Below are 22,134 nucleotides of genomic sequence, written 5' to 3' on the forward strand. Positions count from 1 at the left end.
AGTGCTGGGATTAAAGGCGTGTGCCACCACACCCGGCCCAAGGCAACTCTTATAAAGGACATTTAATAGGGGCTGGTCTGAGGTTCAGTCCATTGTGCTCATGGCAGGAAGCATGGCAGGGTCCAGGCAAGCATGGTGCTGGAGGAGCTGATAGTTCTCCATCTTCATGCAAAGGTTGCAAACTGTCCTCAGGTAGCTAGGACAAGGGTCTCAAAGCCCACTCTCACAGTGACACACGTCCTCCAACAAGGCCACACCTCCTAACAGTGATACTCCCTGGGCCAAGCATATTCAAGCCATCACAGTGAAGAACTATGTCAGGACCTTGAGCACAGAGTACTTGGTGTCCCCCTTCCAATGTCCACTTGTTCCAGGTCACCTGAGCTCTTCCAGGAGTCTGGCAACCCAGGCATAAATCTAGAATGCCAACAGTATCAAAACTTTATGTTGTGGTTGACTCCCAATTATAAAATTAGTTTTGTTTCTACTTCATAACTATAATTTTGCTACTATTATGAATCCTAATGTAAATATTTTTGGAGGTTTGCCAAAGGGGTCATGACCTACAAGTTAATAACAGCTGCTCTAGGCCCATTGGCCAGAAAGGCCCTCACTCCCAGAATACCTTACCTTGGCCCTTTAGAAGACATTCATCCAACACTGCATTCCCTGACCCTCCTAGGCCCTGAATGAACTGTGCTTGGCTGGAACACCTAACCGTCCATTCCATAGCCTGTCCCATCCCAGTCTGGCCCTGTGTCAGATTCTTTTGACCTGGTAGGTTGTTGGCAGAGGAGGATGGGGGTGGGTGGGTTGGAGGCGTGTGGGGCTGTAGGAGTATCCTAGGCATTTATCAAGGTGGGGCAGGGAGGGGCAGGACAAGAGCAGTGCGGGTGGAGATGGCAGGATAGAAGTGGTGAGTATGGGAGAATATAAGAGAGGGCTGAGAAGCATCAGGGGCTGTGAGAATCTTGGGCTAGGCAAAGGGGTGGGACCCGGGCAGGAGAGCTACACTGAAGTGACCATCCTGGAAACCAAAGATTCAATCTTGTGGGCAGGTAGTGACCAGTAAGATCTGTACTGCCATTACCAGATAGGCCATCGAATGCCCTTCCCAGGCCATCTGCCCTGCATCTTCCTGCCCAAGTATCGTCTGTTTAGGTTCAGGACAGGTCATTCCCATAGGTCCCAACTCGCCCGTACTCCTGCCCGCAACTTCATCCAAGTCCCACTCGCCCCTTACCTGCCTTCTTCTATTTCGCTCCCGTCTCCTATCCAGGTCCCTGCTCCCTTTCTCATTCTCGCTCTTTTCTGCTCTCACCTCCTGCCCCAGTCCCACCCTCTACCCCTAGCCCAAGTTTCTCACAGCCCCGAATCCTCTCTTATACTCTCCCAGACCCACCCACTTCCATCCAGCCATCCCCACCCCCACTGCTCCTGTCCTGCCCCTCCCCACCCCCGCCTCGGCTTCCTCCTGCCCCGCCCCCACCTCGTGCCCCGCCCCTGCCCCGCCCCGCTCCCCGAGACCCACGGTCAGCACCGGCAGTCTTCGCATCCAGCAGTCATCGCGGCGCCTGGCGTTCCGACGCCAACATGTCCCAGCGCTTCGTGGTGACCCCAGCACAGAGCGGGACGGGGGACGCGGGAACCAGGGCAGAAGGCGGCAGCCAGCGCCTGTGCTCGGATTCCGACCCTGACCCCGACCCTGACCCCAATCCCGACCCCAGCCTGGCGGCCGCTCTGAAAACTCAAGAAGTAGATGCGCTGCCCATTCTGCGCTACTGCCGCGAGCCCAGTCGCTATGGTAGGTGCAGCTAAGCCATCCTTCCAGTGGGTCACTGCTACCTCTGTGGGAGCAGCGAGTGACAGACTGTCCAGGTGTCAGGAGGTGGCCATTGCCTGCTAGCTTTGGGAATAGCTGCAGGTCATCAAGTGTTACAGCGCTGGCTCTGGAATCAGTTGGTGTCCTTTGTCCCACAATTTAGTCCTGTTAATCCTTGGCCCTGCCTGATGTCCTGTGGACCTTGTAGGTTGTAACATTCTGTAGAGTGGTTGTAAGAATCGGTGGAATATTGGTGGTTGGTGGAGGATAGCTTCGGGGTTGTCTTCTGACCACTAACGCTGGATCCCCCACACTTAGGACTGCTGAGAATAGGAGCTGTCTCCTCTGTCCTGGTGAGGGATTTTGAAGGTACAAGGGAGACTGAGGCAGCCAGCCTTTGCTGGGAACTGTGAGTGTAACTTCACTGTGGATGCCCACTCGACTTACTAGCCTTTAGAATGACTTGTAACCCATGCCTGCATGTGGGAATCCTGGAACAGTACAATTTATTGTTGGCCACACATCAGCTAAGCCAGACTTTCTGGGTAACAAGAGACAGGAGCATTCTCTCGCAATGCACTCTCCAGATTGTGTTAGAGCCCTACTTTGGGTCTCAGAGTGAAGATGAAACCAGATCTGGCCCTTGAGCTGGTGCTTGCCCCACCCACTTGGAGGACAGATGGCACTGGACAGGCAGGCATTCTGTGAGAGACCACTACCTTCTGAACACCTACCTACCTGTCTGCCTTCCTGAGTAGGGTCTCCAGAGCTGGATTGGCACTGGTCTAAAAACACCTGATACCCAGATGCCATGCATGCCCTGCCCTGCTGAGCTGGGGAGAGGCCCTATCACAGGTACCTATGTTCATGTTGCACACATGCAGTCTTTTAGAGACCTGGATGAGGGTATGCTGTGACACTGTGACTAAGAACTTAGAATGGTCACTTGTCTGGGGAGTTAATATATATAACAAAGTCTGAGCAGTTGCTGTCTCCCATGTGAACTTGGGCATTGCATTGATGTGTGTGTGTGTCTGTATGTCTGTGTCTGTGTGTACATACTTGCTACAGTTACCCATTCCCTAGATTGCCTAGACCATGGGCATGCTGAGCTATGTCTCCACCTGTCTTTGTTCTGAGCTCTAGGTCAGGAGTTGTCTCATGCTTTTAGAGGACAGTCAGGGTTGCCAGGATGCTTGTCCTGCTGGATAGCAGTTGACTTTCCTTAATCTTGGCATGGCAGCAAGGTCACATATTGCTGTCTGCCTGCTTGCCTCAGGGTGTGGGTGTGAGAAAGCAGGACAACCCCAGCTACTGAGGTCCTCTTGTTGCTGAATTAAGGAGCCCCACTGTTCTCCTGGAAAGTCTCCCCCAACTGTTCAGGCAGAGAATCTGCTGATGGATGGTGTGATAGGGCTGGGGTCTATGCTGACTTTGACCTGGGCTTTCTGGCTCCCGCCATGCTCATGAAGAACTTCAGCCTCTCGTACTTAGTCTCTCCTTTTGCGTAGGACATTGGTGCCTAGGAATACTGTACACCTACAACACCTTGAGCCAGAAGCATGAGTCAGGCCAACACTCTAGTATCTTCTGCCTCTCATCCTCCAAATCCTTTATGCTGGACTATAAACCCCATTAGAGACCCTTGGAGACAGGATGCCAGGGGACAGGCATGGATGGAGACTTCTCCATGTCTCCCTCTCCCATTTCAGGCGGTTAAAGTAATGTAGAGGAAGAACGTGACCCAAAGTCCTGGATGTAGCAGATGAGACCAGATTAGGCAGACTCACCAGGAGACCTCTCAGCCCCGAGATCTCTACCCTCCTTTCCTCTTTTGTAGGTGGTGTCTTTGACTTCTGTCTAGAAGACCCAGAGGTTAGCTGTCCAGGGGGTCAGACACCATTGGAGGCTGGAGATAGGGCTGGGCCAGTCTCTGTCACCCCCGTGTGGATTCTAGGGATGTAGGACTCAGTACTGTACTGAGACCTTAGCTCTGCAGTCTCCTGGCTGGTTGACTGCATCCGTCCATGGACAGCTGGCTCCAGCTGTGTGGGATTCCGTGTGGCAGTTCCAGACAACGGTCAATCCAGTGGTTCTGTGTTGTGTTCCTACGTGGGAACAGAAGACCTATTATTTGGTGTTTCATTAACACAGTGTAAACTAAGTTTGAAAAAACAAACACAGGTTTTATTGGTCCGACTTGGGCACAGTGCCAGGAGCCAAGCGCTGGATGGGGTGTTGTCCTGAGTCAACCTTTGGTTATAGATGTGTGGCAGGTGATGACAATGAACTTTCTAAATCTCCAGAGACATCAGGTCTCCTGGCTTGCAATTTCCTTTAGTACCAGCTCCCAAAGTTTTCCACTTCTATCGGATTCACCATGTTACAAGGGTGCTGGACCAGCTGATCCTTTGGCTCAGACCAACACCCTTGAGTATTTTGGTCTCATCTCATTAGGTGGGGGTATGCAAGAGTAGATTGCACACAGTGGCATGGTCTCCCTTTGCTGTGTGGAGGGACATGAGTGTGATATTGTGTCTCATTTCTGCAGAGCTTGCTCAGCCTTATGTCCCATAAGACACATGTTTCAATGCTGAGCTTTTGAACTGTGTTCTGTTTACTTAGATGAAGATGGCACCCATAGAGGGACAGAAGTGAGTCTGCCACTTGCTAGGTGTGACTCCCTGCTCCCTGGTTGTTATTGTATCTTCAGTGAGCAGCGTGGCAGAGGGAAAGGTGCATGGGCCAAGGGGTGATGATGACTCAGCACAAAAGACCCACAGGAAAGATCTTGGCCCTATGGCAAGGGTCCAGAGAGAAGGCCCTCTCTGCTGTCTAGCTGAAGGGATTCTGGTGAGAGTTCTCATGGCCAGTGACAAAGGTGATCTCAGAACCATTTACCATCACAGTCACCAAGTGGACAGTCACTGAGAGTACCCCCTAGACAGAAGGGCCAAGGAAAAAAAGTCTCCAGATAGCAAGAAGAGCCATATGTGCAAGGCTTCCAAGGAGAGCTCCTGGGAGACCCCCACAGCCTAGAAGGTCATAAGTGGCTTGGGGCACTCTCTGCCTTCCCCCGTTATCCTGCCCTGCCTGGCATTTGGGCTGCAGACTCCTGTGGTTTCACTTCTGTCCAGGACAAAGACCAATATGGGTCCCTGATTGGAGGTTGGCATTTTGCTTCCCGTCACTGTTATGGCTGGTAGGACCACATGTCTGCCAATCCTTGATAATTATATTTTTAGGGATGGTGGTTCAGGGCTTGACCACAGAGATCTAGTGTCTCCTGGAGACCCAGATCAAGAGAACATCTCACCTTCTACAACAATGCCCTCTCCAGTCAGGTACCCAGTGTGTCCAAGCTGAAGTCCTGATGTGTACATATATCCACATGTGTGTGTGGCTGTGAGTCTATGCATCCTTGTGTGTCTCCTTACTATCTGCAGTGTCTCTATGCTGTGAATATATGTTTTCTTGTGTCTCTCTACTTATATGTATGTTGTCTTCATATGAGTTCTATGATGTATATGTCATGTTTTCTCTTTGTGTCTCTGTGTCCCTGTCTCTATATTATCTGTGTGTTTTCATGTTGTGTCTATTCTGTCTGCATGCGTGTTTGTGTATGGCCTCCAGTGCCGTCTTGTCTCTGTGCTGTCTCTTTGTAGTCTCTGGTGTCTGCATGTGAGTTAGTGTTGCCTTGGTGTGCCTGTCTTCTTCGTGTTACCTATGAGTCTCTGTGTTCACCACAAGTAGCTCTGTGGTTTGTTGCTTAGCATATTTTCTGTGGCCTCTGAGGAAGTTTCTACAAGAACACTTCTAAGTTAGGCCCATGAGGAGTGCCAGCTCCATGGTGTGTTCACACATTGGGCAATGTCTCTCACTACAGTTCTAGGTCCTGCTGAGGGAGAGTCTTGGTAAACTTGTATCCCAAGCCTTGCCTGGGTTTCCCGTACAGAAATACTACTAGACTGCCTCCCTTCAGGCTGCTGAGGCTGGAGAGCTAATGGCCAGGCTCTGGTGCCTGAAAACCTGCGGCCCGCTGGGCAGACTGTTTACTTTTTGCTTAAATATTTCATAGGGTGTGGCCCTCCTGGTAATCGGTGAGATGCCTCTAGCTCTCGGTGAGCAGCGCCAGCTCAAGTTCTGTCACTTTGCTGTGAAAGAAGCCTTGCTTTGGTGATTGTTAACTTGGCCTAACAAGAAAATGCTCCATGCACGTCCTGTTCTCTTCTTTGCTAATAATATTTAACTTGGCTTCTTCCCCCCCCCCCCCAACTGGAATAGGCTAGGGTTGAGACACATCTCATCATATATGGGAAGGAATTTTCTTTAAATAAAGCAACAACATCCAGAAGAGAATCACAACCAGATAGGAAGAACCTGTGTTGGAGGCCTCGGGTGGGGTTGACCCTGAGCTGACCTCCCAGTGCTGGTGCAGACCCTGCAGCAAAGCAGGGAACCTTGACCCCAGGGCATTCAAGATGACCACCATTCTGGTGTCTCCTGCCTAATAGGAGAAACAAATACATGAAAACTTCCATGTCCAGGTGACACCCACCCTCTCCAACCTACTAGAGGGACAAACACATAGGAATGGTTGTGTTCAAGAGAGGACAGTTGGCCTTCCTCAACCTGATGGAGTAACAGACACTTGAGCATCTGTGTCTAGGGTACCCCAGCCTGAACTAAAGCAGCTCCAGCTGCAGAGGAAGCAACTGGATGAAGTTGGTAGTGCTATTCACATGTAGAAATGGGTCTGTGGGGATCCAGCTCTGTGTGTGTGTGTGTGTGATGCCAGTTACTGCATGCATGTTAAAGTGGAGGAAGACAGTTCCTAAACCCACAAGGTGAACAAACTGCAGGGACAGAAGAATCTGTTAAATATGACTAGGGAGGACACTGGCAAATTATCTACCTGGTAATGGATTAACTACTGGAACTTGGCAACTAAAACACCCACCCCCCTCCAAAAAAAAGTTTAAAAATGGACAAAGGGACTGGGGATACAGCTCAGCGACAAAGCATTGCCTAGAAAAGGCCTTGGATTCTATCCTTAGCACCTCAAAATGAGCAAAAAGACTTGATAGCTAGCAAATAAACTCATGAAAAGATGCTCAACTGACTGGTCAGCAGAGAAATGCAGGTTGGGAACCATAGCTTAAGTTGAGGACGTAGCTCAGTGTTAGAACCCTTGCCCCCTGACTCCTATCCTAGTACTAAAATATAACAGCAAACCAAACTAAAACAAAATAATCTGACCCATAATGAAAAATCACTTTATACCCCTGATGGCTATTTTTTAAAAGTTGAAAATATCAATATTATCAAGGATATGGAGAAATGGGAACCCTGTGCTTTGCTGATAGATGTCAAATAGCGAAGCCCTGGGAGAAGACAGTATAGAATTCCTCAAGGGTTTAGAGGTAGTCATTTGGTGCTTATCAAGATGGCTCAGAGGGAAAGGTACTTGCCCCCAGACCTGGCAACATGAGTTCAATCCCTGGACCCCATATAGTGAGAGGAGAGAGCTGACTCCCGCACATTGTCCTCTGACCATGCAAGTGTCATGGTGCCTGCTTTCCCACATTTTCACACACATACCACAGATGAATCTGATACAACTTCTAATTTAGTTATGTGATAACTAAAGTAACAACAGTTGCATCCCCACGGGTGCCAGATTGAGGTGATGCAGAAAGATGCACAGCAGTGTTGTTCATAGCAGTTAAGGCAGAGCAGTCCAGGTCTCTCAGAGGGAGAGTGGGGAACCACAACGAGGTAGGAATGATGTGAAGTGAAGTCATGGAGGATGTTGTCTAGGTAGACCCTCTGCGGTAGGCCCCAGCTGTTGAAACCAGACCAACATGGAAACCACTCATACCAAATTCCATATCATCACATGGACTCTTACAGGAAGCGGCAGGTAGCCAGCCTGACACTCAGGCTGGTAAAGAGGTCTTTGCTACTTTAACCCTTTAAAACGGGGTAACCTGAGCTAACCAGTCAGGTGTTCCCTGTGGTTCCATTTCCTGTTCCCACTTATAAAACTCACCAGCCAAGACTGGTGGCTCAAAATAGCTAAGTTCATTCAAATTTTACCTTTTGATAATGCAATGTCACCCGGCCTTTAGAAAAGGACACAGGTGCACAGGAGGGCAGTCTGCTGAGTGACAGAAAAGGACATGTATGTATAGTTCTGCTATAGGAAGCTGCTGGACTGTCACATTATCAGAGACAGAAGGTGGTCCTGAGGTGGTGGGCGCTGTTACTTAGAGCCATATAGAGTCTCAATTTTGAGATCTGGATTTTACCAGATGGATGGATGCAGGTACACAAGTGCACAGCCGGGTCCATGTGCTTAGTGCTGCTAACTTCACTTAGAATGGTGGGTTATAGTGAAATTTATAAAATTTATACTTATTTTTTAAAAACTGTTCATTTTTATTTAGGGGTGTGTGTGTGTGTGTGTGTGAATGCCATGTGTATACAGGTGATTTTGGAAACCAAAAGAGAGTGTCGGATCCCTTGGAGCTGGCGTTATAGACATTTGTGAATTGCCGGATATGGGTACTGGGAATTGAACTCAGGTTTTTTTTTTTTTTTTTTTTTTTTTTTTTTTTTTTTTTTTTANAAAAGCAGTATGTGCGCTTAACCACTGAGCCATCTCCAGAATGAGCAGAGAACTACACTATATGATTCACTACATAGACTTCCAATACATCAAAGATAGCTTACCTGCCTGCCTGCCTTCGAACACAGGGGGTGTGTGTGTGTGTGTGTGTGTGTGTGTGATAAAATATGCAAGGGTGGGATGTGGATGTGTCATGTGTGTTTGTACACACACACACACACACACACACACACACACCTGGGAAGTGGAAAGAAGATGTAAACAGGAAGTAGAGGTCTGAGAAAACCACATCTTCCAGGTCCTCCCCTCCTGGAGGTGAGAGCACCTGATGCTGGCTCCTTTCAAGGAAGTAGGAGGGGCATCGATCTGATTAAATCAATTTACACCAAGGCAGCTGTTCTCAGAGGAGCCCTTTATCATCTAAATTACTCTCAGCAAGGTGTTCTTTGAACAGATATTTTTGTCTTAGGATCTTCCTGTTCCAAATTACATCCTATTACCAGTAACTGTGGCCCTTGTAGGGGCCAAGGGTGGGATTGAGATGTCGGGTATGACATGTGAGTTCATGTACACACACACACACACACACCCTGTGATTGCAGACAGGCAGGCTATCTTTGGTGTATTGGAAGTCCTATCTAGTGTATCAGAAATTATTTTCTGCTCAGAAATTCTTTTATTTGCCTTGTGCTTTCTTTCTAATTTTAAAGGCAAATCATTATACCTTAGCGTACAGTCCCCCTACCTGTAATCTGAGCATTCAGGAGGCTGAGGCAATCACCCTGGGATTCATAGTGAGTTTCAAGATGACACACTGTCTATTACATGCCATAGAATGAGACACTGTCTATTATAATCAATAAAGACAAAACAACAACGACAAAAACTAATTGTAAACCCAGGCAAACAGAATTTAAGAAAGCACGTGGCTGGGCATAGCGGTCCATGCCTTTAATCTCATTACCCAGGAGGTAGAGGCAGAAGGCTAGTGAGCTCCAGCCTGGTTTACAGAGTGAAACTGTCTTAGACAAACCATGAAGGGAAATATGACTGGGGATACTGGCGGTGTAACCACTCATCCTTGTGATGCAAAGAAAGGCCCAGCCTCAGTTTCCCTCTCTAAGCTGCCATAACTCAGAATTCTCAGACACTAAAGTAGATGAAGCCAGCTTTCCATGTAAGCCTTGAAGTGATGGGGCTTTTGAGTGGCTTATGACCTTGTATCCAGCACATGGAGCTACATGGGGTGGGGCTTATTAGTACTGTAAAGTGGTGAGCCTTCTGCCTTGGACTTGAGCCTCATCCTGGAAGGAGACAAGAGTTGTGAGTAGGCTTGTCTCCTCAGGTGTTTCTAACCAGTCATACCTATGTGCACTGTATTGTGCAGTCAGTGTTGTGACTGAACAAGTTGGTCCACTGTTGTGATGTGATGAAATTGGCATCAAGCGGGCTGTGAATGGGACATTCGGGTGCTGACTGTTTGCTCCTTGGTTGCTTTGTGTACATCACTATCTCCTCTGAGATTCCTGGGAGCCCCAACTGGAGGCCTGTGAATCTGCAAGCAAGAACCAGATGGTGAGTGTACCCTCAGTAAGCCATTATGTGTCTGTTCCTTCAGACAGACAGACAGACAGACCCCTTGCAAAGCAAATGCCAATGGGGCAGCGTTAGCATCTCATTTCCATTCTGGTGTGTCAATTCCTGCACTGTGAGGAACACTCAGAGCTTGTGCTGATGAACAGTGGTGGGTGAGGAAGGCTTGTATGCTCAGAATTTTGTCTATGGGATGTCTGCAGAGGGGCTCTCTTCACTGAAGTCATTTCTGTGTCAGGGGCCTCAGTGGTAGCCTGCTGTAGACTCGGGTACTCGACAGCCCCTGGTAGATGCCAGTGTGTTGAGATGCCTATCTAGAAAATCTCCATTTGAGTTCTTTCCTGGCTCCGGGTTTCAGCTTGAGAACATGTTAGGTGAGCCTATACAAGCCAGGGTATAGGGCCTCCTTGCCTGTTGGCACGTGAAGGAGCAGGTGAGGAAGACCTTCTGAGCTGGGATTTTGCTGTACTGCTATACTGGGTTTGCTGGATAGACTGACAGAAATCTGTGGTGTGCTGAGACCAAGCAGTGACAGGCACCCAAAGGTGAATGCGGGGTTGTCTGGGGCTGCCACACCACCTGGAGCTAAGGAGCCAATAAAGAGCCCTGGGTGTGCAAACAAGACTGCAAGGTTAGGGGATCCCGCAGAAAATGAATATAAACCATACCTTCTGCTATGGACTGATATGTGTAGGCTAAAGCCCTCGCCTCCAAGTGAATATCCAGAATAGAGTCATTACAGAGAAAATCAGAGCTAAAGGAGATTGTAAGGAGGCCCTGCAGTGATAGAACTGTGTGTGACCTTACCAGAAGAGAGGGACCAGGGACTCTCACAGGGAATAAGTGAGGACACAGAGTATTGGGGCTATCAGGAAACTCAGGGACACCAGCCCTTCTCAGCTTCTCTGGGAAATGCCCTGAAGTCATGGCTCTTGTACCCATGCCCCGTTTAGCTCCCCAAAATCAGTCTCTCATTGTGGTCCACTAGGAGATCACTATAAGCCTGCATGGCCAGCAGCCCTGACTGTGCCTCCCAGGCCAGGTGTTTGTCAGTTGCTTACCAGGGAGTCCCCTGAAGCCACCTCTCAGGCTCTGCTGCACCCCCTCTGCTGGCCACCTGTGCCCTCCCTGGGGCCCTACGCTCCTAGAGCCTCTGATGCCTCCATCTCGTTGCTTGGCAACTACAGCTTTCTTGTCCCTCTGGGCTAGACAGCTCAGGGCTGGGACAGCCCTTGTTCCTGGGCTAACCAATGCCCCTGGTTGTGCGGGGGGCCTTCATCTCTCTGTTTACAGAACAATGCTCCCTAAAGGGGCTCAGGGGAAAGCAGAGTAAAGTGAGCAGGAAGTACCAGCAGCTTGAAGTTAAAACATTGCCCACCACCTCCTGCAGTTCACCTGTGTCCATCAAGCCTGGGGGGCAATGGAGGGGGGAGTAGGGATCAGGACACAGATGCTCCTGGTGTGCAGAAACTTACAATGAACCAAGAACCTTGGAGACTTGATGTCCTTCTTTACCTGGGATAAGTTAGCTAAGGGCTGGACCTGCACTGGTATGGGCCAGGTAGGGGTTGCGAATCCTGCGGGCTTGGGTCTTCTCCAGCTTCAGGACAAGATAAACCTATGTCTTCCCAGGAACAGGTCCCTGTCACACTGGCTTACAGGCAGGCATGCCCAGGACATAATCTTTGTACCTGTCCAACCCAGCAGAACTCTGCAACTCCCCGTACTTGTGAATCCAGCCTGGGCTGTGGGATGCTGGTCCCCAGCCACCTGCCACTAAACATAGCATTTCACAAGCGGCTCCAGAGAATAGGATGGCTCCCGTGGGAGGCTCTAACAGATGCAGAGGTAATGTGGCTCCCTGGTCAACATGTGCTGGGTATTCTGAGCAATGGCAGAGCTCAGCTGGTGTAGCTCAGCTCCTTGCCTCCTGTGTGCTGTGGTTTGAGGATGCTCTGGATGGGGAGTGCAGGCAGGACATATGCTGAACATTCTGGCATATCCTGTGACCAATAGGGTTCCCAACAGGTCTCACTCACAATGACTCATTTTTCTGAGATAACCTGGAAGGAGACAGGGTGTAGAAGTATAGTATAGCCAGCCCCCCCACCCCCAGTGGGTCAACCGAGATTCTTTCCATCACTCAGAGGACATACAACTGAGTTGACTTCTGACAAGTAGCACTAAAGGTCATTCTGACCCCTTTCCTTAGGCATACATGTTCCTGGGACCATTGGCCAGCCAGTTGTTCAGGGGACTCTGTGTGGCACTGTTACTGCATTGTGGTTCCATTCTCAGAGGAAACAAGTCTTACAATATAGACTTACCGAGTCCCAAGTGGTAAAGGCTATCTCTTCATAGTCCTGGTCTCTGCCAGCTATGCCTTTGTTAGGACATACTGAGCCACAGTGACTGGGAGTGATCCATGTCCCTTGGGAACTGCCTTTCCATTCAGGTGTGGTGTGGCCACTATGTCACTAGCCAGCATCCCTGTTAGGGAAGCCCTTCCAAGCACCATCAAAGGCCAAGAGATGCCATCTCCAGAGGTGGGGGGTAGCCTGAATTATAGGACCAGAGAGTCTCCCACGGGGGACCTGCTGCTGCTCAAGGTGATCTACAGCCTTTGACTAAGGTGATCCCCTCATATTTGTCACCTTTGTCAAAGGTGATCTCCTCATATTTGGCGAGACCCTGAGCAAGTCTCAAGTGGTCAGAACTACAAAAGGATCACCTGTATGAAGCCATCCACTTGTGCTTATAGAAGCCCCTGTGTTATCAGGGTAAAGGTCCAGGCTGCCAGCTGCTCAAATGAATGTCCTAGGGGAGCTGAGCATTGGTAAGGAGTCAGATTTTAGGAAGGGTGGCAGTCCTGAGAAGGCAGTAGCTTCCTCAAGGCTCAGTCTTGGCCAACTCAGAGCTACAAAAGGCTTTCAGGGAGGGAAAGAAGTCTCAGGGAGACTGTGGGTAGGGAGGTTACTGCTGCTGAGCAGTCGTCAAGGTGTGTCTGATTCTTCTGCTCGGGAATGCACCTAGACTCAGACCTCCTGGAGCCAGATCCTGCCTCTCTCTTTTTACACCAATCCCTTCAAGAACTGAATATAAAATGGAAGGGGGCTTACTGAGGTCATTAGAGGTTCTGGGATCTGAATCTAAAGAAAGCCAATATGCTGTGAAGGATCCAGGACATAAAAGGCGAAGAGAAGCATGACAGACATGTAGAAAATTGCCAGGGACAACCTTGTCCTGGTTGCTTGTCCTGCAGCAGGGTGGCCCATGTTGTAGGGAGGTACTCGTCTGGGACAAGTTTTATGGGGTGCTCCTGCTCTGGGGAATTTGCATACCTGTTGCCCCTGCCTCATAGAGCCATCTTAGCACCCCCATCAGTTCTTCTGTCACTCCGTGCTCCCCCAGATATGGCTGTTCTGTATGCCCAGCTCAGGCTGAACAATACATCTAGTCTCCATGGAGACTGAGCATCTAAGCCCTGACCCACCAAGGTGGTACCCTCATTCTCTAGGACGGTCATGGGGGCTCTATATGAGACATTCCCAGGAGGGTTAAGCATGGTATCCTAGCCCAAGTGGACAGCAGTGTGGGATGGAGAGGATAACCCATGGAGCCCTCCCCATCCCCAAGTGTGGACCTAAGCCAGAAATTCAGTGACCAGGGCAGGGCAGCTAAGCGGGTACTCAGTGGGCAGGCCATCTGCTCAAGGGGAATAGAGGTGGGCACCCAGGTGGGTCATTATTCCCATTGGTCCATCACAGTCTCACTGTTCTGCCTCATGGGACACCTCTGTAACCTTACCTCAAGGATATCATCAACATCTGCAAAGCCAGATTTCCCTGAGGTGACAGAAGCCCTCAATGGAACTGTGGAGGATGAAATGTCCCCCTCAAGTCCCTGCCTGAATCAGCCTAACCCTAACCCCTAACCTTAACCCTAACCTTAACCCCTAACCCCTAACCCTAACCCTAACCCTAACCCTAACTCTAACCCTGAATTCTATGTTCAGCTAATGTTAGCATCCTGCACTTTGCTCATGTTTGGTAAGAGCTTAACCTGGAAGATCAGCTGTGGTTTTAAACCCAAGTTCAGGTAAATGGATTTAGCACCCTGGTGGTAACATCAGGTACTGTACTGCAACCGGAGCACAGAGCTGCAAAGGACTTGGGGTCAGGCCAGTAAACCAGAGGGGACACAGCCCAGCAGAGATGCAGATGTGATATAGGCAGCAGGGCCTTGCCTTATCTTTGCCAGAGGGAATGGTTTTATATATTTTTAAAAGATTTATTTATTTTATGTTTGTGAGTACACCATCACTGTCTTCAGACACACCAGAAGAGGGCGTGAGATTCCCATTACAGATGGTTGTAAGACACCATGTGGTGGCTGGTTGCTGGGAATCAAACTCAGAACCTCTGGAAGATGAGTCAGTGCTCTTAACTGCTGAGCCATCTCTCCAGCCCCTCCTAACCTTAGCAGAGAGGAGTCTGTGTCAGCCCCTCCATTCATTCATATACTGTTCCTAACCCTAAAGCTTCAGTCTGAAGAGGTGGGACCTTGGGAAGCCAGATAGGGTTAGGGTTTAATTGCTGTGACGAGATACCATGGCCAAGGCAACTTTTATTTTGTTTTTTTTGTTTGTTTGTTTGTTTGTTTTGTTTTGTTTTTTTTCGAGACAGGGTTTCTCTGTGTAGCCCAGGCTGTCCTGGAACTCACTCTATAGACCAGGCTGGCCTTGAACCAGAAATCCACATGCCTCTGCCTCTTGAGTGCTGGGATTAAAGGCGTGCACCACCACTTCCCAACCCAAGGCAACTTTTATAAAGGAAAACATTTAATTGGAACTGGCTTATGATTTTAGAGGTTTAGTCGATTATTGTCATGGCAGAAAGCAGGGCAGCATCCAGGCAGACATGGTGCTGGAGGAGCTGAGAGTTTTATGTCTTAATTAGAAGGAAGCCGGGAGAAGACTGTCTGTTCTGCAGACAACCAGGAGGAGGATCCCTTGCACACTGGGTGGAGCTTGAGCATAGGACATCAAAGCCCATCCACATAGTGGCACACATCCTCCACCAAGACCACACCTACTTCAACATTGCCACACCTTATAATAGTGACACTTCCTGGGCCAAGCATATTCAAACCACCACAGGGGGTCAGGCAGGAAAATGAAGCTGTTGGGTCTTCCCCAGATGAGTGACAAGCTTTAGCAATTACTTCTGTGAGCCAGGAGGCTGGCTATCAGCAGACACTTTGATCCTGACCTTCCAGGACTATAAGAAATGTGTGCCCTTCATGAGTTATAGAGTCTAGGGTACCTTGCAGCTTAAAGAGGCTAAGACTCAAGGCCATATGGCATGTTCTTTTCTTGGAAGTTTACTTGAAGACTATGACAGCTATTTTGGGTTGTCAACTTGGCTACATCCAGAGTTAACTAAAACCCAAGCAGTGAGTAAAACTGCGAGGGACTTTTCTTAATTAAATCATCTGAAGTGGGAAGACCCAACTTAAATCTGGGCCATACCTTTTGCTGGCAGCCTTTATCAAGGATGTGAAAAAAGAAAGTGCTCCCTCTTTGCCTGTTTGCCCTTGCTCTTCAAAGTTCATTCCTTCACTGGGATTAGAACCTACTCTTTTGGGATTCTAGAATATATTGAAGACCATCTGAAATATCCAGCCTTGTGGATTGAACTACTGAATTCTAGGCCTTTCTCTTGATAGAAAGGCCATTAGACTAGCTGGACCACAGCCTGCTATGCTCTATATAGAGAATGTGTGTATATATATATATATATATATATATACACACACACACACACACATATATATAATACATATATATGTATATATACATATATAATATATGTATACATACATATGATAAATCTACTTATACACATACACACAGCATACACACACACACAAAGCTTTGACTAATACAAAGACAGGATGTTTGAGTTTAGTTCATTGTGCAGCTTCACTCTATGCAGGCTGATGGGATAGCCGGATATTTTCCCTAATTATCTGGGCAGGGTCCATTTTGGTGGGCAGAGGAGCTAGTGCTGATGAATCCCCTGGGGAGCAATTCCTGGTTGGGTGTGTAGGGGTCACTTGGCTGGAAAGGGACTCCTTGGTTAGCAGATTTCCTATATGTTCATGTATCCTGTGTGTAATGATCTCTAGGAAGGATCAGCATGGTCTGCAGCCTTGGGAGTCAGAGCTGTGTCCTTGGGAGGCAGAGGCACCTTCTAGTGAGGACTCCTCCCCTAGCCGCTGGGACGGGAGGGACTGCTGAGGAGGTCACTGACCAGGTGTGGGCACAGGTGTCTGAGGATCGTAGACCTTGAGCAAGGACAGCTGTGGGCTATGGAAGGATGCCTGAAGCTCAGAGTTGCCCAAGTCCCACAGGGCCTCCTCCTGCCATTTGTTGCCTGACAGATCCTAAAAAGAAGTCCCTTCCTGAGTGAGGATCTGGCTTTCGTCCGTCCGTCCGTCCGTTTCCCTGGAGTTCTTGCAGGATCTCTTGGCCCCTGGGAAAGCCAGGGCCCCTCCTCCACCTTCCACCGTCCCTAACCAAGCAGAAGATGAAGCAAAGCAGCCTCACTCTGCTGCTCTGCCCAGCAGGTGTCCTCACAGCTCAAAAGCTGCTGCCCAGGTGCTGAGGCAGGAAGCGGAGAGGGATCTTCCTGGTCGGGTTTCATGACTCACAGGCACAATCAAATGCCCTGGAGATACTGGAAGGTTCTGGATTGCCACCTCAATGGAATAGCCCGAAAGTTACTCATAGGTGAACTCTCAGGTCGACCAAACAAAAGCAGTTTTAGGATTTGTTTGTGGCAAGGTCTCACATAGCCTAGGCTGGCTTTTAACTCCCTAGGTCCTCTGTGAGGCTGACCTTGAACTTCTGATCCTTTTATCCATCTCCCAAGTGCTAGGGTTAGTAGCGTGCACTACTACACCCAGTGCCAGTGTGAGTTCTGACCTACATCTAGAAATAAAGCCAAGTCGGTAACATCCAGACCTGCATGGCAGTTTACACTCTCCTGCTTAAGAAGGGGAAATTCAGGGGGCTGGAGAGTGGTTAAGAGCACCGACTGCTCTTCCGAAGGTCCGAAGTTCAAATCCCAGCAACCACATGGTGGCCCACAACCATCCGTAATGAGACCTGATGCCCTCTTCTGGTGCATCTGAAGACAGCTACAGTGTACTTAGATACAATAATAATAAATAAATCTTAAAAAAAAAAAAAAAAAGAAGGGGAAATTCAGAATGGGCCTCTGCTTCCTGCTGGTGCTGACGTGCTTTGTGCCTGACCCCAAACCCACAGCTTTGTTGCCAGGCATGGGTTGATGGCTTCAGGTTTGGGGACAATGGCAGAGCTGAGCTGCCTCTGACAACAACAGGAGTGGTTAATCACTAGTTTCTAACAGTGGGCAATGCAGAGCCCAGAGAGCTAGGCTTCTGAATGTAATCTCAGCCAGGGTCTTTTATTTCCTTCCTGTTTAATCATGTCCAGAAATTATATCCAGCAGAGTGGAACTGCAGCCTCCTTCCTGAAACAGTGGGTGGTTCCTGAGAGTTCTTGGGTTTATTTGTGTGACTGAAGCCCTGCCTAGAGCTGCCAGTCATTCTGGGCAGAGGTTGGCTGATGCCAGCCAGGCACCTGGCCCATGCTTTCCCATCTTCTAGGGATCCCACGAGGATGGAAAGAACAAGAAGGTGACCTCTTCTATCAGGGAAGCTCTGAAAGTGTCTCTGGTTAACCTGAGGCTGGAGTTTCGGGGCATATTCCTTGTAGTCCCGTGTGCCACCAGCCTTTGTTGGAGATCCATAAGATTCTGTCCTATAAGGAGGGGAAGAAGTGTCACTAATGCATCCTAGGCGTCTCTCAGAACTGAGGCAGCACTTCCTGCCACCCAGGCTGGCCTAAGAGGATGGATGAAGGAGCTAGCACCAATAGCAATTGTTAGCATTTTGTCTAGACTCTGCCCCACAAGTTACCTGGCAACAACCAGGTGTGCCCGACTCACCATAGAAGGGGCTGCTTGCCCCCTCCTCTCTCTTGCCTTCTTGCCCTCCCTCTGTCCTCATGTCCCTCTCCTCCTCTCGCCTCATTCCCCTCCCCCCTCCATGTGCTCATGGCCTGCCTCTATATTCTCTGTGCCTTTCTCTGTCTCCACTAACCTCTCAACTCCCTTCTCCATGTCCTGAATAAACTCTATTCTATACTATACCATCATGTGACTGGTCCCTCAGGGGAGAGGGATGCCTCAGCATGGGCCAGCAGAGGCACTCCCTTCCCCCACACCTGACTGCACATCCACCAAATGTATTCCTTCCCTCTTTATCCTTTTATAAAACACAACAGTCGTGACTGCAGAAGGCACCTTGCGGGAAGGCATAACTGTGCTCCAGGAACAGCAAGCCCTGGGTGCCGGTTGTTCTCAGGACTTGCAAGGGTGCAGTCTTCACAGAAAAGTGCCATGTGTGGCCATCAGATTTACAATCTCCAGATCCTACCCAAGCTGTGCAGGAGCGCCAGGGGTTTGCAGGCCATAAGGAGAGTAAGCCAGAGCAGGTGATGGGATTTAGCCGTGCCTTGGAGAAAGAGAAGGTGTGGCAGCTGAAGCCACAATGCATGACAAGGATGGGAAAGCAGCCAGGGCGACTCTGAGGCTCCCTTGAGTGTCTGTGCAAGCACGTTTGCAGTTGTGCCCAGTCTAGAACAAGCCCGAGGGGAGGAAGCAAGGCTGTGCTCTTCGTGCATCTGAATCTGGTACTGTGGGAAGAACCTGGGTTGCCTCAGGTGGATTTTAGTCAGGGTGTCTGTGCCCTCTTCCCAGGGACATTTAATGAGGCTCCCTTATATGACATTTAAATAAGGACCAGGTCTAAGTGCACAGTTCTTCTTTTTTTTTTTTTCTTAAAGATTTATTTACTTATTTTATGTATGTTTTCAGAGACACCAGAAGAGGGTGTTGGATCCCCATTACAGATGGTTGTGAGCCACCATGTGGTTGCTGGGAATTGAACTCAGGACCCCTGGAAGAGCAGTCAGTGCTCTTAACCGCCAAGCCATCTAACCAGCTCTAACTGTAGAGCTCTGTAGGCTGTAGAACTTGGTTTCAACTCGGGGCCACAGCTCAGCCTGTTTTCTCCAAAGACTTTCGCTATGGAAGACGTCCACCCCAAGCTACCCTTCCTAGCTGCTTGAGGGGCACATTGCTACTCACACAGGATGGCATATTTATACATGGTGTACATACTTCACAGACACGTGCCAGGGGTCACACGGATGTGTCACACCACACTGGAGTTCTCAGCCTGTCAGATTCTTGAGAGTCAATGCAGTTCTGAATTTTTTTTTTTGGTTTTTCGAGACAGGGTTTCTCTGTGTAGCCCTGGCTGTCCTGGCACTCACTTTGTAGACCAGGCGGGCCTCGAACTCAGAAATCCGCCTGCCTCTGCCTCCCGAGTGCTGGGATTAAAGGCGTGCGCCACCACGCCCGGCTCTGAATTTTTTAAAATTAGTTTTAAGAACTAATATTCTTAAGGAAATAACTAGATGTACTGAGTGAAGGACCTCTAGCCAGCCTGAGCATGGCAAACCACTCTGGCAGGCCTCGCCCTTCTCCCTGATTACCTCTGCCTTGCTAAAAAACCATTAGATTACATTCCTAAAGCTAGCCTTGGCCACTTCCTCCTCCTGAGGCTGACAACCAAGGTCCAGGAATCAAAGTGTTGAAATCCAGCTATCAAAAGCCCCCTTTGGCTCATCTAATTAACATGCCCAATTAAAATTAAACACCTCATTTTAACAGGGGGTTTCCTATTTTATATTTATAAACTGCCACTAACCAATGGGCCACCTCTGTCACCTCTCTACCAAAGGCAGTCCTTTAACTCCCTCCAGGACAAATACCCCTTCCCTTCTCCCTTGTTCCCTTCTCCTTCATCCTCTATCTCCTGTGTTTGTCTCTTATTCCCTGCCCACTCTCCCTCTGGGGCAATTAAATCTCCTTTGTGCTGAGAACTGTGGACTTGGGGGCTCCTGAGCCTATACTGTCCCTACAGTTGAGTGTTGTAGTATTGTTATTGGAGTAGAGAGAGTCAGAACCTGGTCCCTGGCTGCTCTTGCATTCCAGGCTCAGTCTCCTGTCCTTAACAGGCCAATTAAATGAACAAGGAATAGTGAGAAGCAGAAAAAGATGTATCTGTATGGCCACCCTTGGAAGAGGAACAAAGAGATGCAGTAGGCTCTCCTGACCCAGTCTCTCTGAGGAACCAATGAGAGGTTGAGGTGGAACTAGAAGCCAGGATATCTGTGTGACTAAGAGTCCTGGTCTGAGGGTTGGTCTACCTATCTCATTGTCTGAGCTCCAGTCTGCCCTGCAAGGTGGTCTGTGGAGTTGTCACAAGTGTTAGACATCTCTTTCCTGGAAATAAGCTTTCCTTCTGGGTAGCACTAGGCTTCACGCAGCTTTTTCCTTCTCCCAGCATGAGATTCCTGAGAAAAATTCCAACTTCTTGGGGGTCTGTAGTTTCAGTAGTTTGATAGCCACAGGGAGGGGCACGGATGTCTCAAATATCTTTATTTCTGCCAGGATGGTAAATGTTGTTGCTGGATTTGTCTCCACTCAAAAGTCAATATTCAAGAAATGTGAGCTGGAAGGGAAATCAGATTTATTCAAGGTCTTTACTCAAGGCCCTTAGAATAAGAATGAGGGCCTCTCCTTCTCAAGGTTCTGCCTGAAGGTACTTGGGGATTTTACAGAGTGGGAAGGAAGAGCACAGGACAATGGTCTGGAAGGCTGTGTGCTGCATAGAGTCTTTGTCACCTCTGGTAGGTTCTTCTTGTGTCCCCCTTCGGAACCTTCAGATCTTTTTCCATGAGGGTGCCAGGCATGGAATTAGTGCCCACAGCATCACCTCATCTCAACTAAACTTTTGCAGAGGTGCTGGTTCCCATCACGGTCTGTTCCTCTGGGGTCAGCTGGTTTCCGTGCTGGAACGCACTGCGGTTGTGTAGCCCAGTGAAGTGAGCGCTGCTATGTGGAGTAGGAAGGCACCTGGGATTGGATTTCCACATGGCTCTCTGGAAACACAGTGTAACCCCCCCTAGATTGTCTTTGTAATCACTGCTAGATCCACAAGGAGGAAACTCCTCTACCCCCACCCTGGGGAAACAGATAGGGTTCAATTTCAGTTGGGACTCCTTCAAGACATCAGGTCCTTGGAATGCATTGCTTAAATCCTCAAGGCTTTAACAATTTTCTTGTGGTCTTTCTGTGGCTGACTTTCTGCCCGTTCCTTTGTGAACAAAGGTCACATTGCTTTTTGTTCCCATGCTAGTGGAGGTGAGTAGCCTCAGTGGAAGGGGGTAGCATGGTGGAGTGAGATGTGTGCTTGTACCAGCTTGTACAGTCTTGTCTTAATCTTAATCTCTGATTTTTTTTCCCTGCCCAGTGTTTTTTATCAGTTACCAAGCCCAGTGTTTTGAAATCTCTAGCTTCTCACAGCAAATTGTCCACTCTTTATTCTCTTGGGTCTACAGCTCCTCCAGTGAATGCCAGGGCTGTTTTCTTTTGCCTCCTTTGGGATTGAACAAGTAGTATCTGTTTGTTGCAGTCCTAGGGATTGGACCCTAGGCATGTGCTAGGAAATTGTTCTACCACAGAACTGTATTCCTCGCACAGAAGAGTGAATTTTTAGAAGTAGGAATCACATTCTTAGTATGTGGCCCTAGCTTTTGTTGAGACAGCTGCCGGCGACTTGCTCAGAAAGCTTGTAATTAAGGCCATTTGCACCTGAGACATCTGTGCTCTTACCTCCAAGGCATCTCTGTTTTTGGAATCTGTTCCACACAGCTGCTATGTCTAGGAGGTAGCTTAGATTGATCTTCATGGCTGGCCCCTGTCTCATGGTCTTCATTTCTGGACTTTCTCAGGACCAGGCCTGTGCTTTTATGGTTCTGGAGATGCCTTGATTCTGCAGTTATCTTCAAGGAAACATTTGCCAAGTGGTCATGTAGGTTGTAGGCATCCTAGTCTCTTGGACCGACCCTTCCTTTTTTTTTTTTTTT

The 22,134-nt window shown here is 48.9% G+C and overlaps 1 protein-coding gene across 2 annotated transcripts in view; it reads left to right on the forward strand.

Annotated features, from left to right (window-relative positions):
- Positions 1-1,543: 1,543 nt before the first annotated feature.
- The window catches only part of Slc12a7 (solute carrier family 12 member 7), an 83,505-nt gene continuing 62,914 nt past the window's right edge, over positions 1,544-22,134 (forward strand). For both annotated transcript variants that reach the window (XM_029468666.1, XM_021181012.2), the window contains exon 1: positions 1,544-1,804. In XM_029468666.1, coding sequence (XP_029324526.1) covers positions 1,594-1,804 — 211 coding nt within the window. In that variant the 5' untranslated portion in view covers positions 1,544-1,593. The remainder of the gene's footprint in view (positions 1,805-22,134) is intronic.

The sequence above is a fragment of the Mus caroli genome, chromosome 13 (assembly GCF_900094665.2).
Source record: "Mus caroli chromosome 13, CAROLI_EIJ_v1.1, whole genome shotgun sequence".
Classification (NCBI taxonomy): domain Eukaryota; kingdom Metazoa; phylum Chordata; class Mammalia; order Rodentia; family Muridae; genus Mus; species Mus caroli.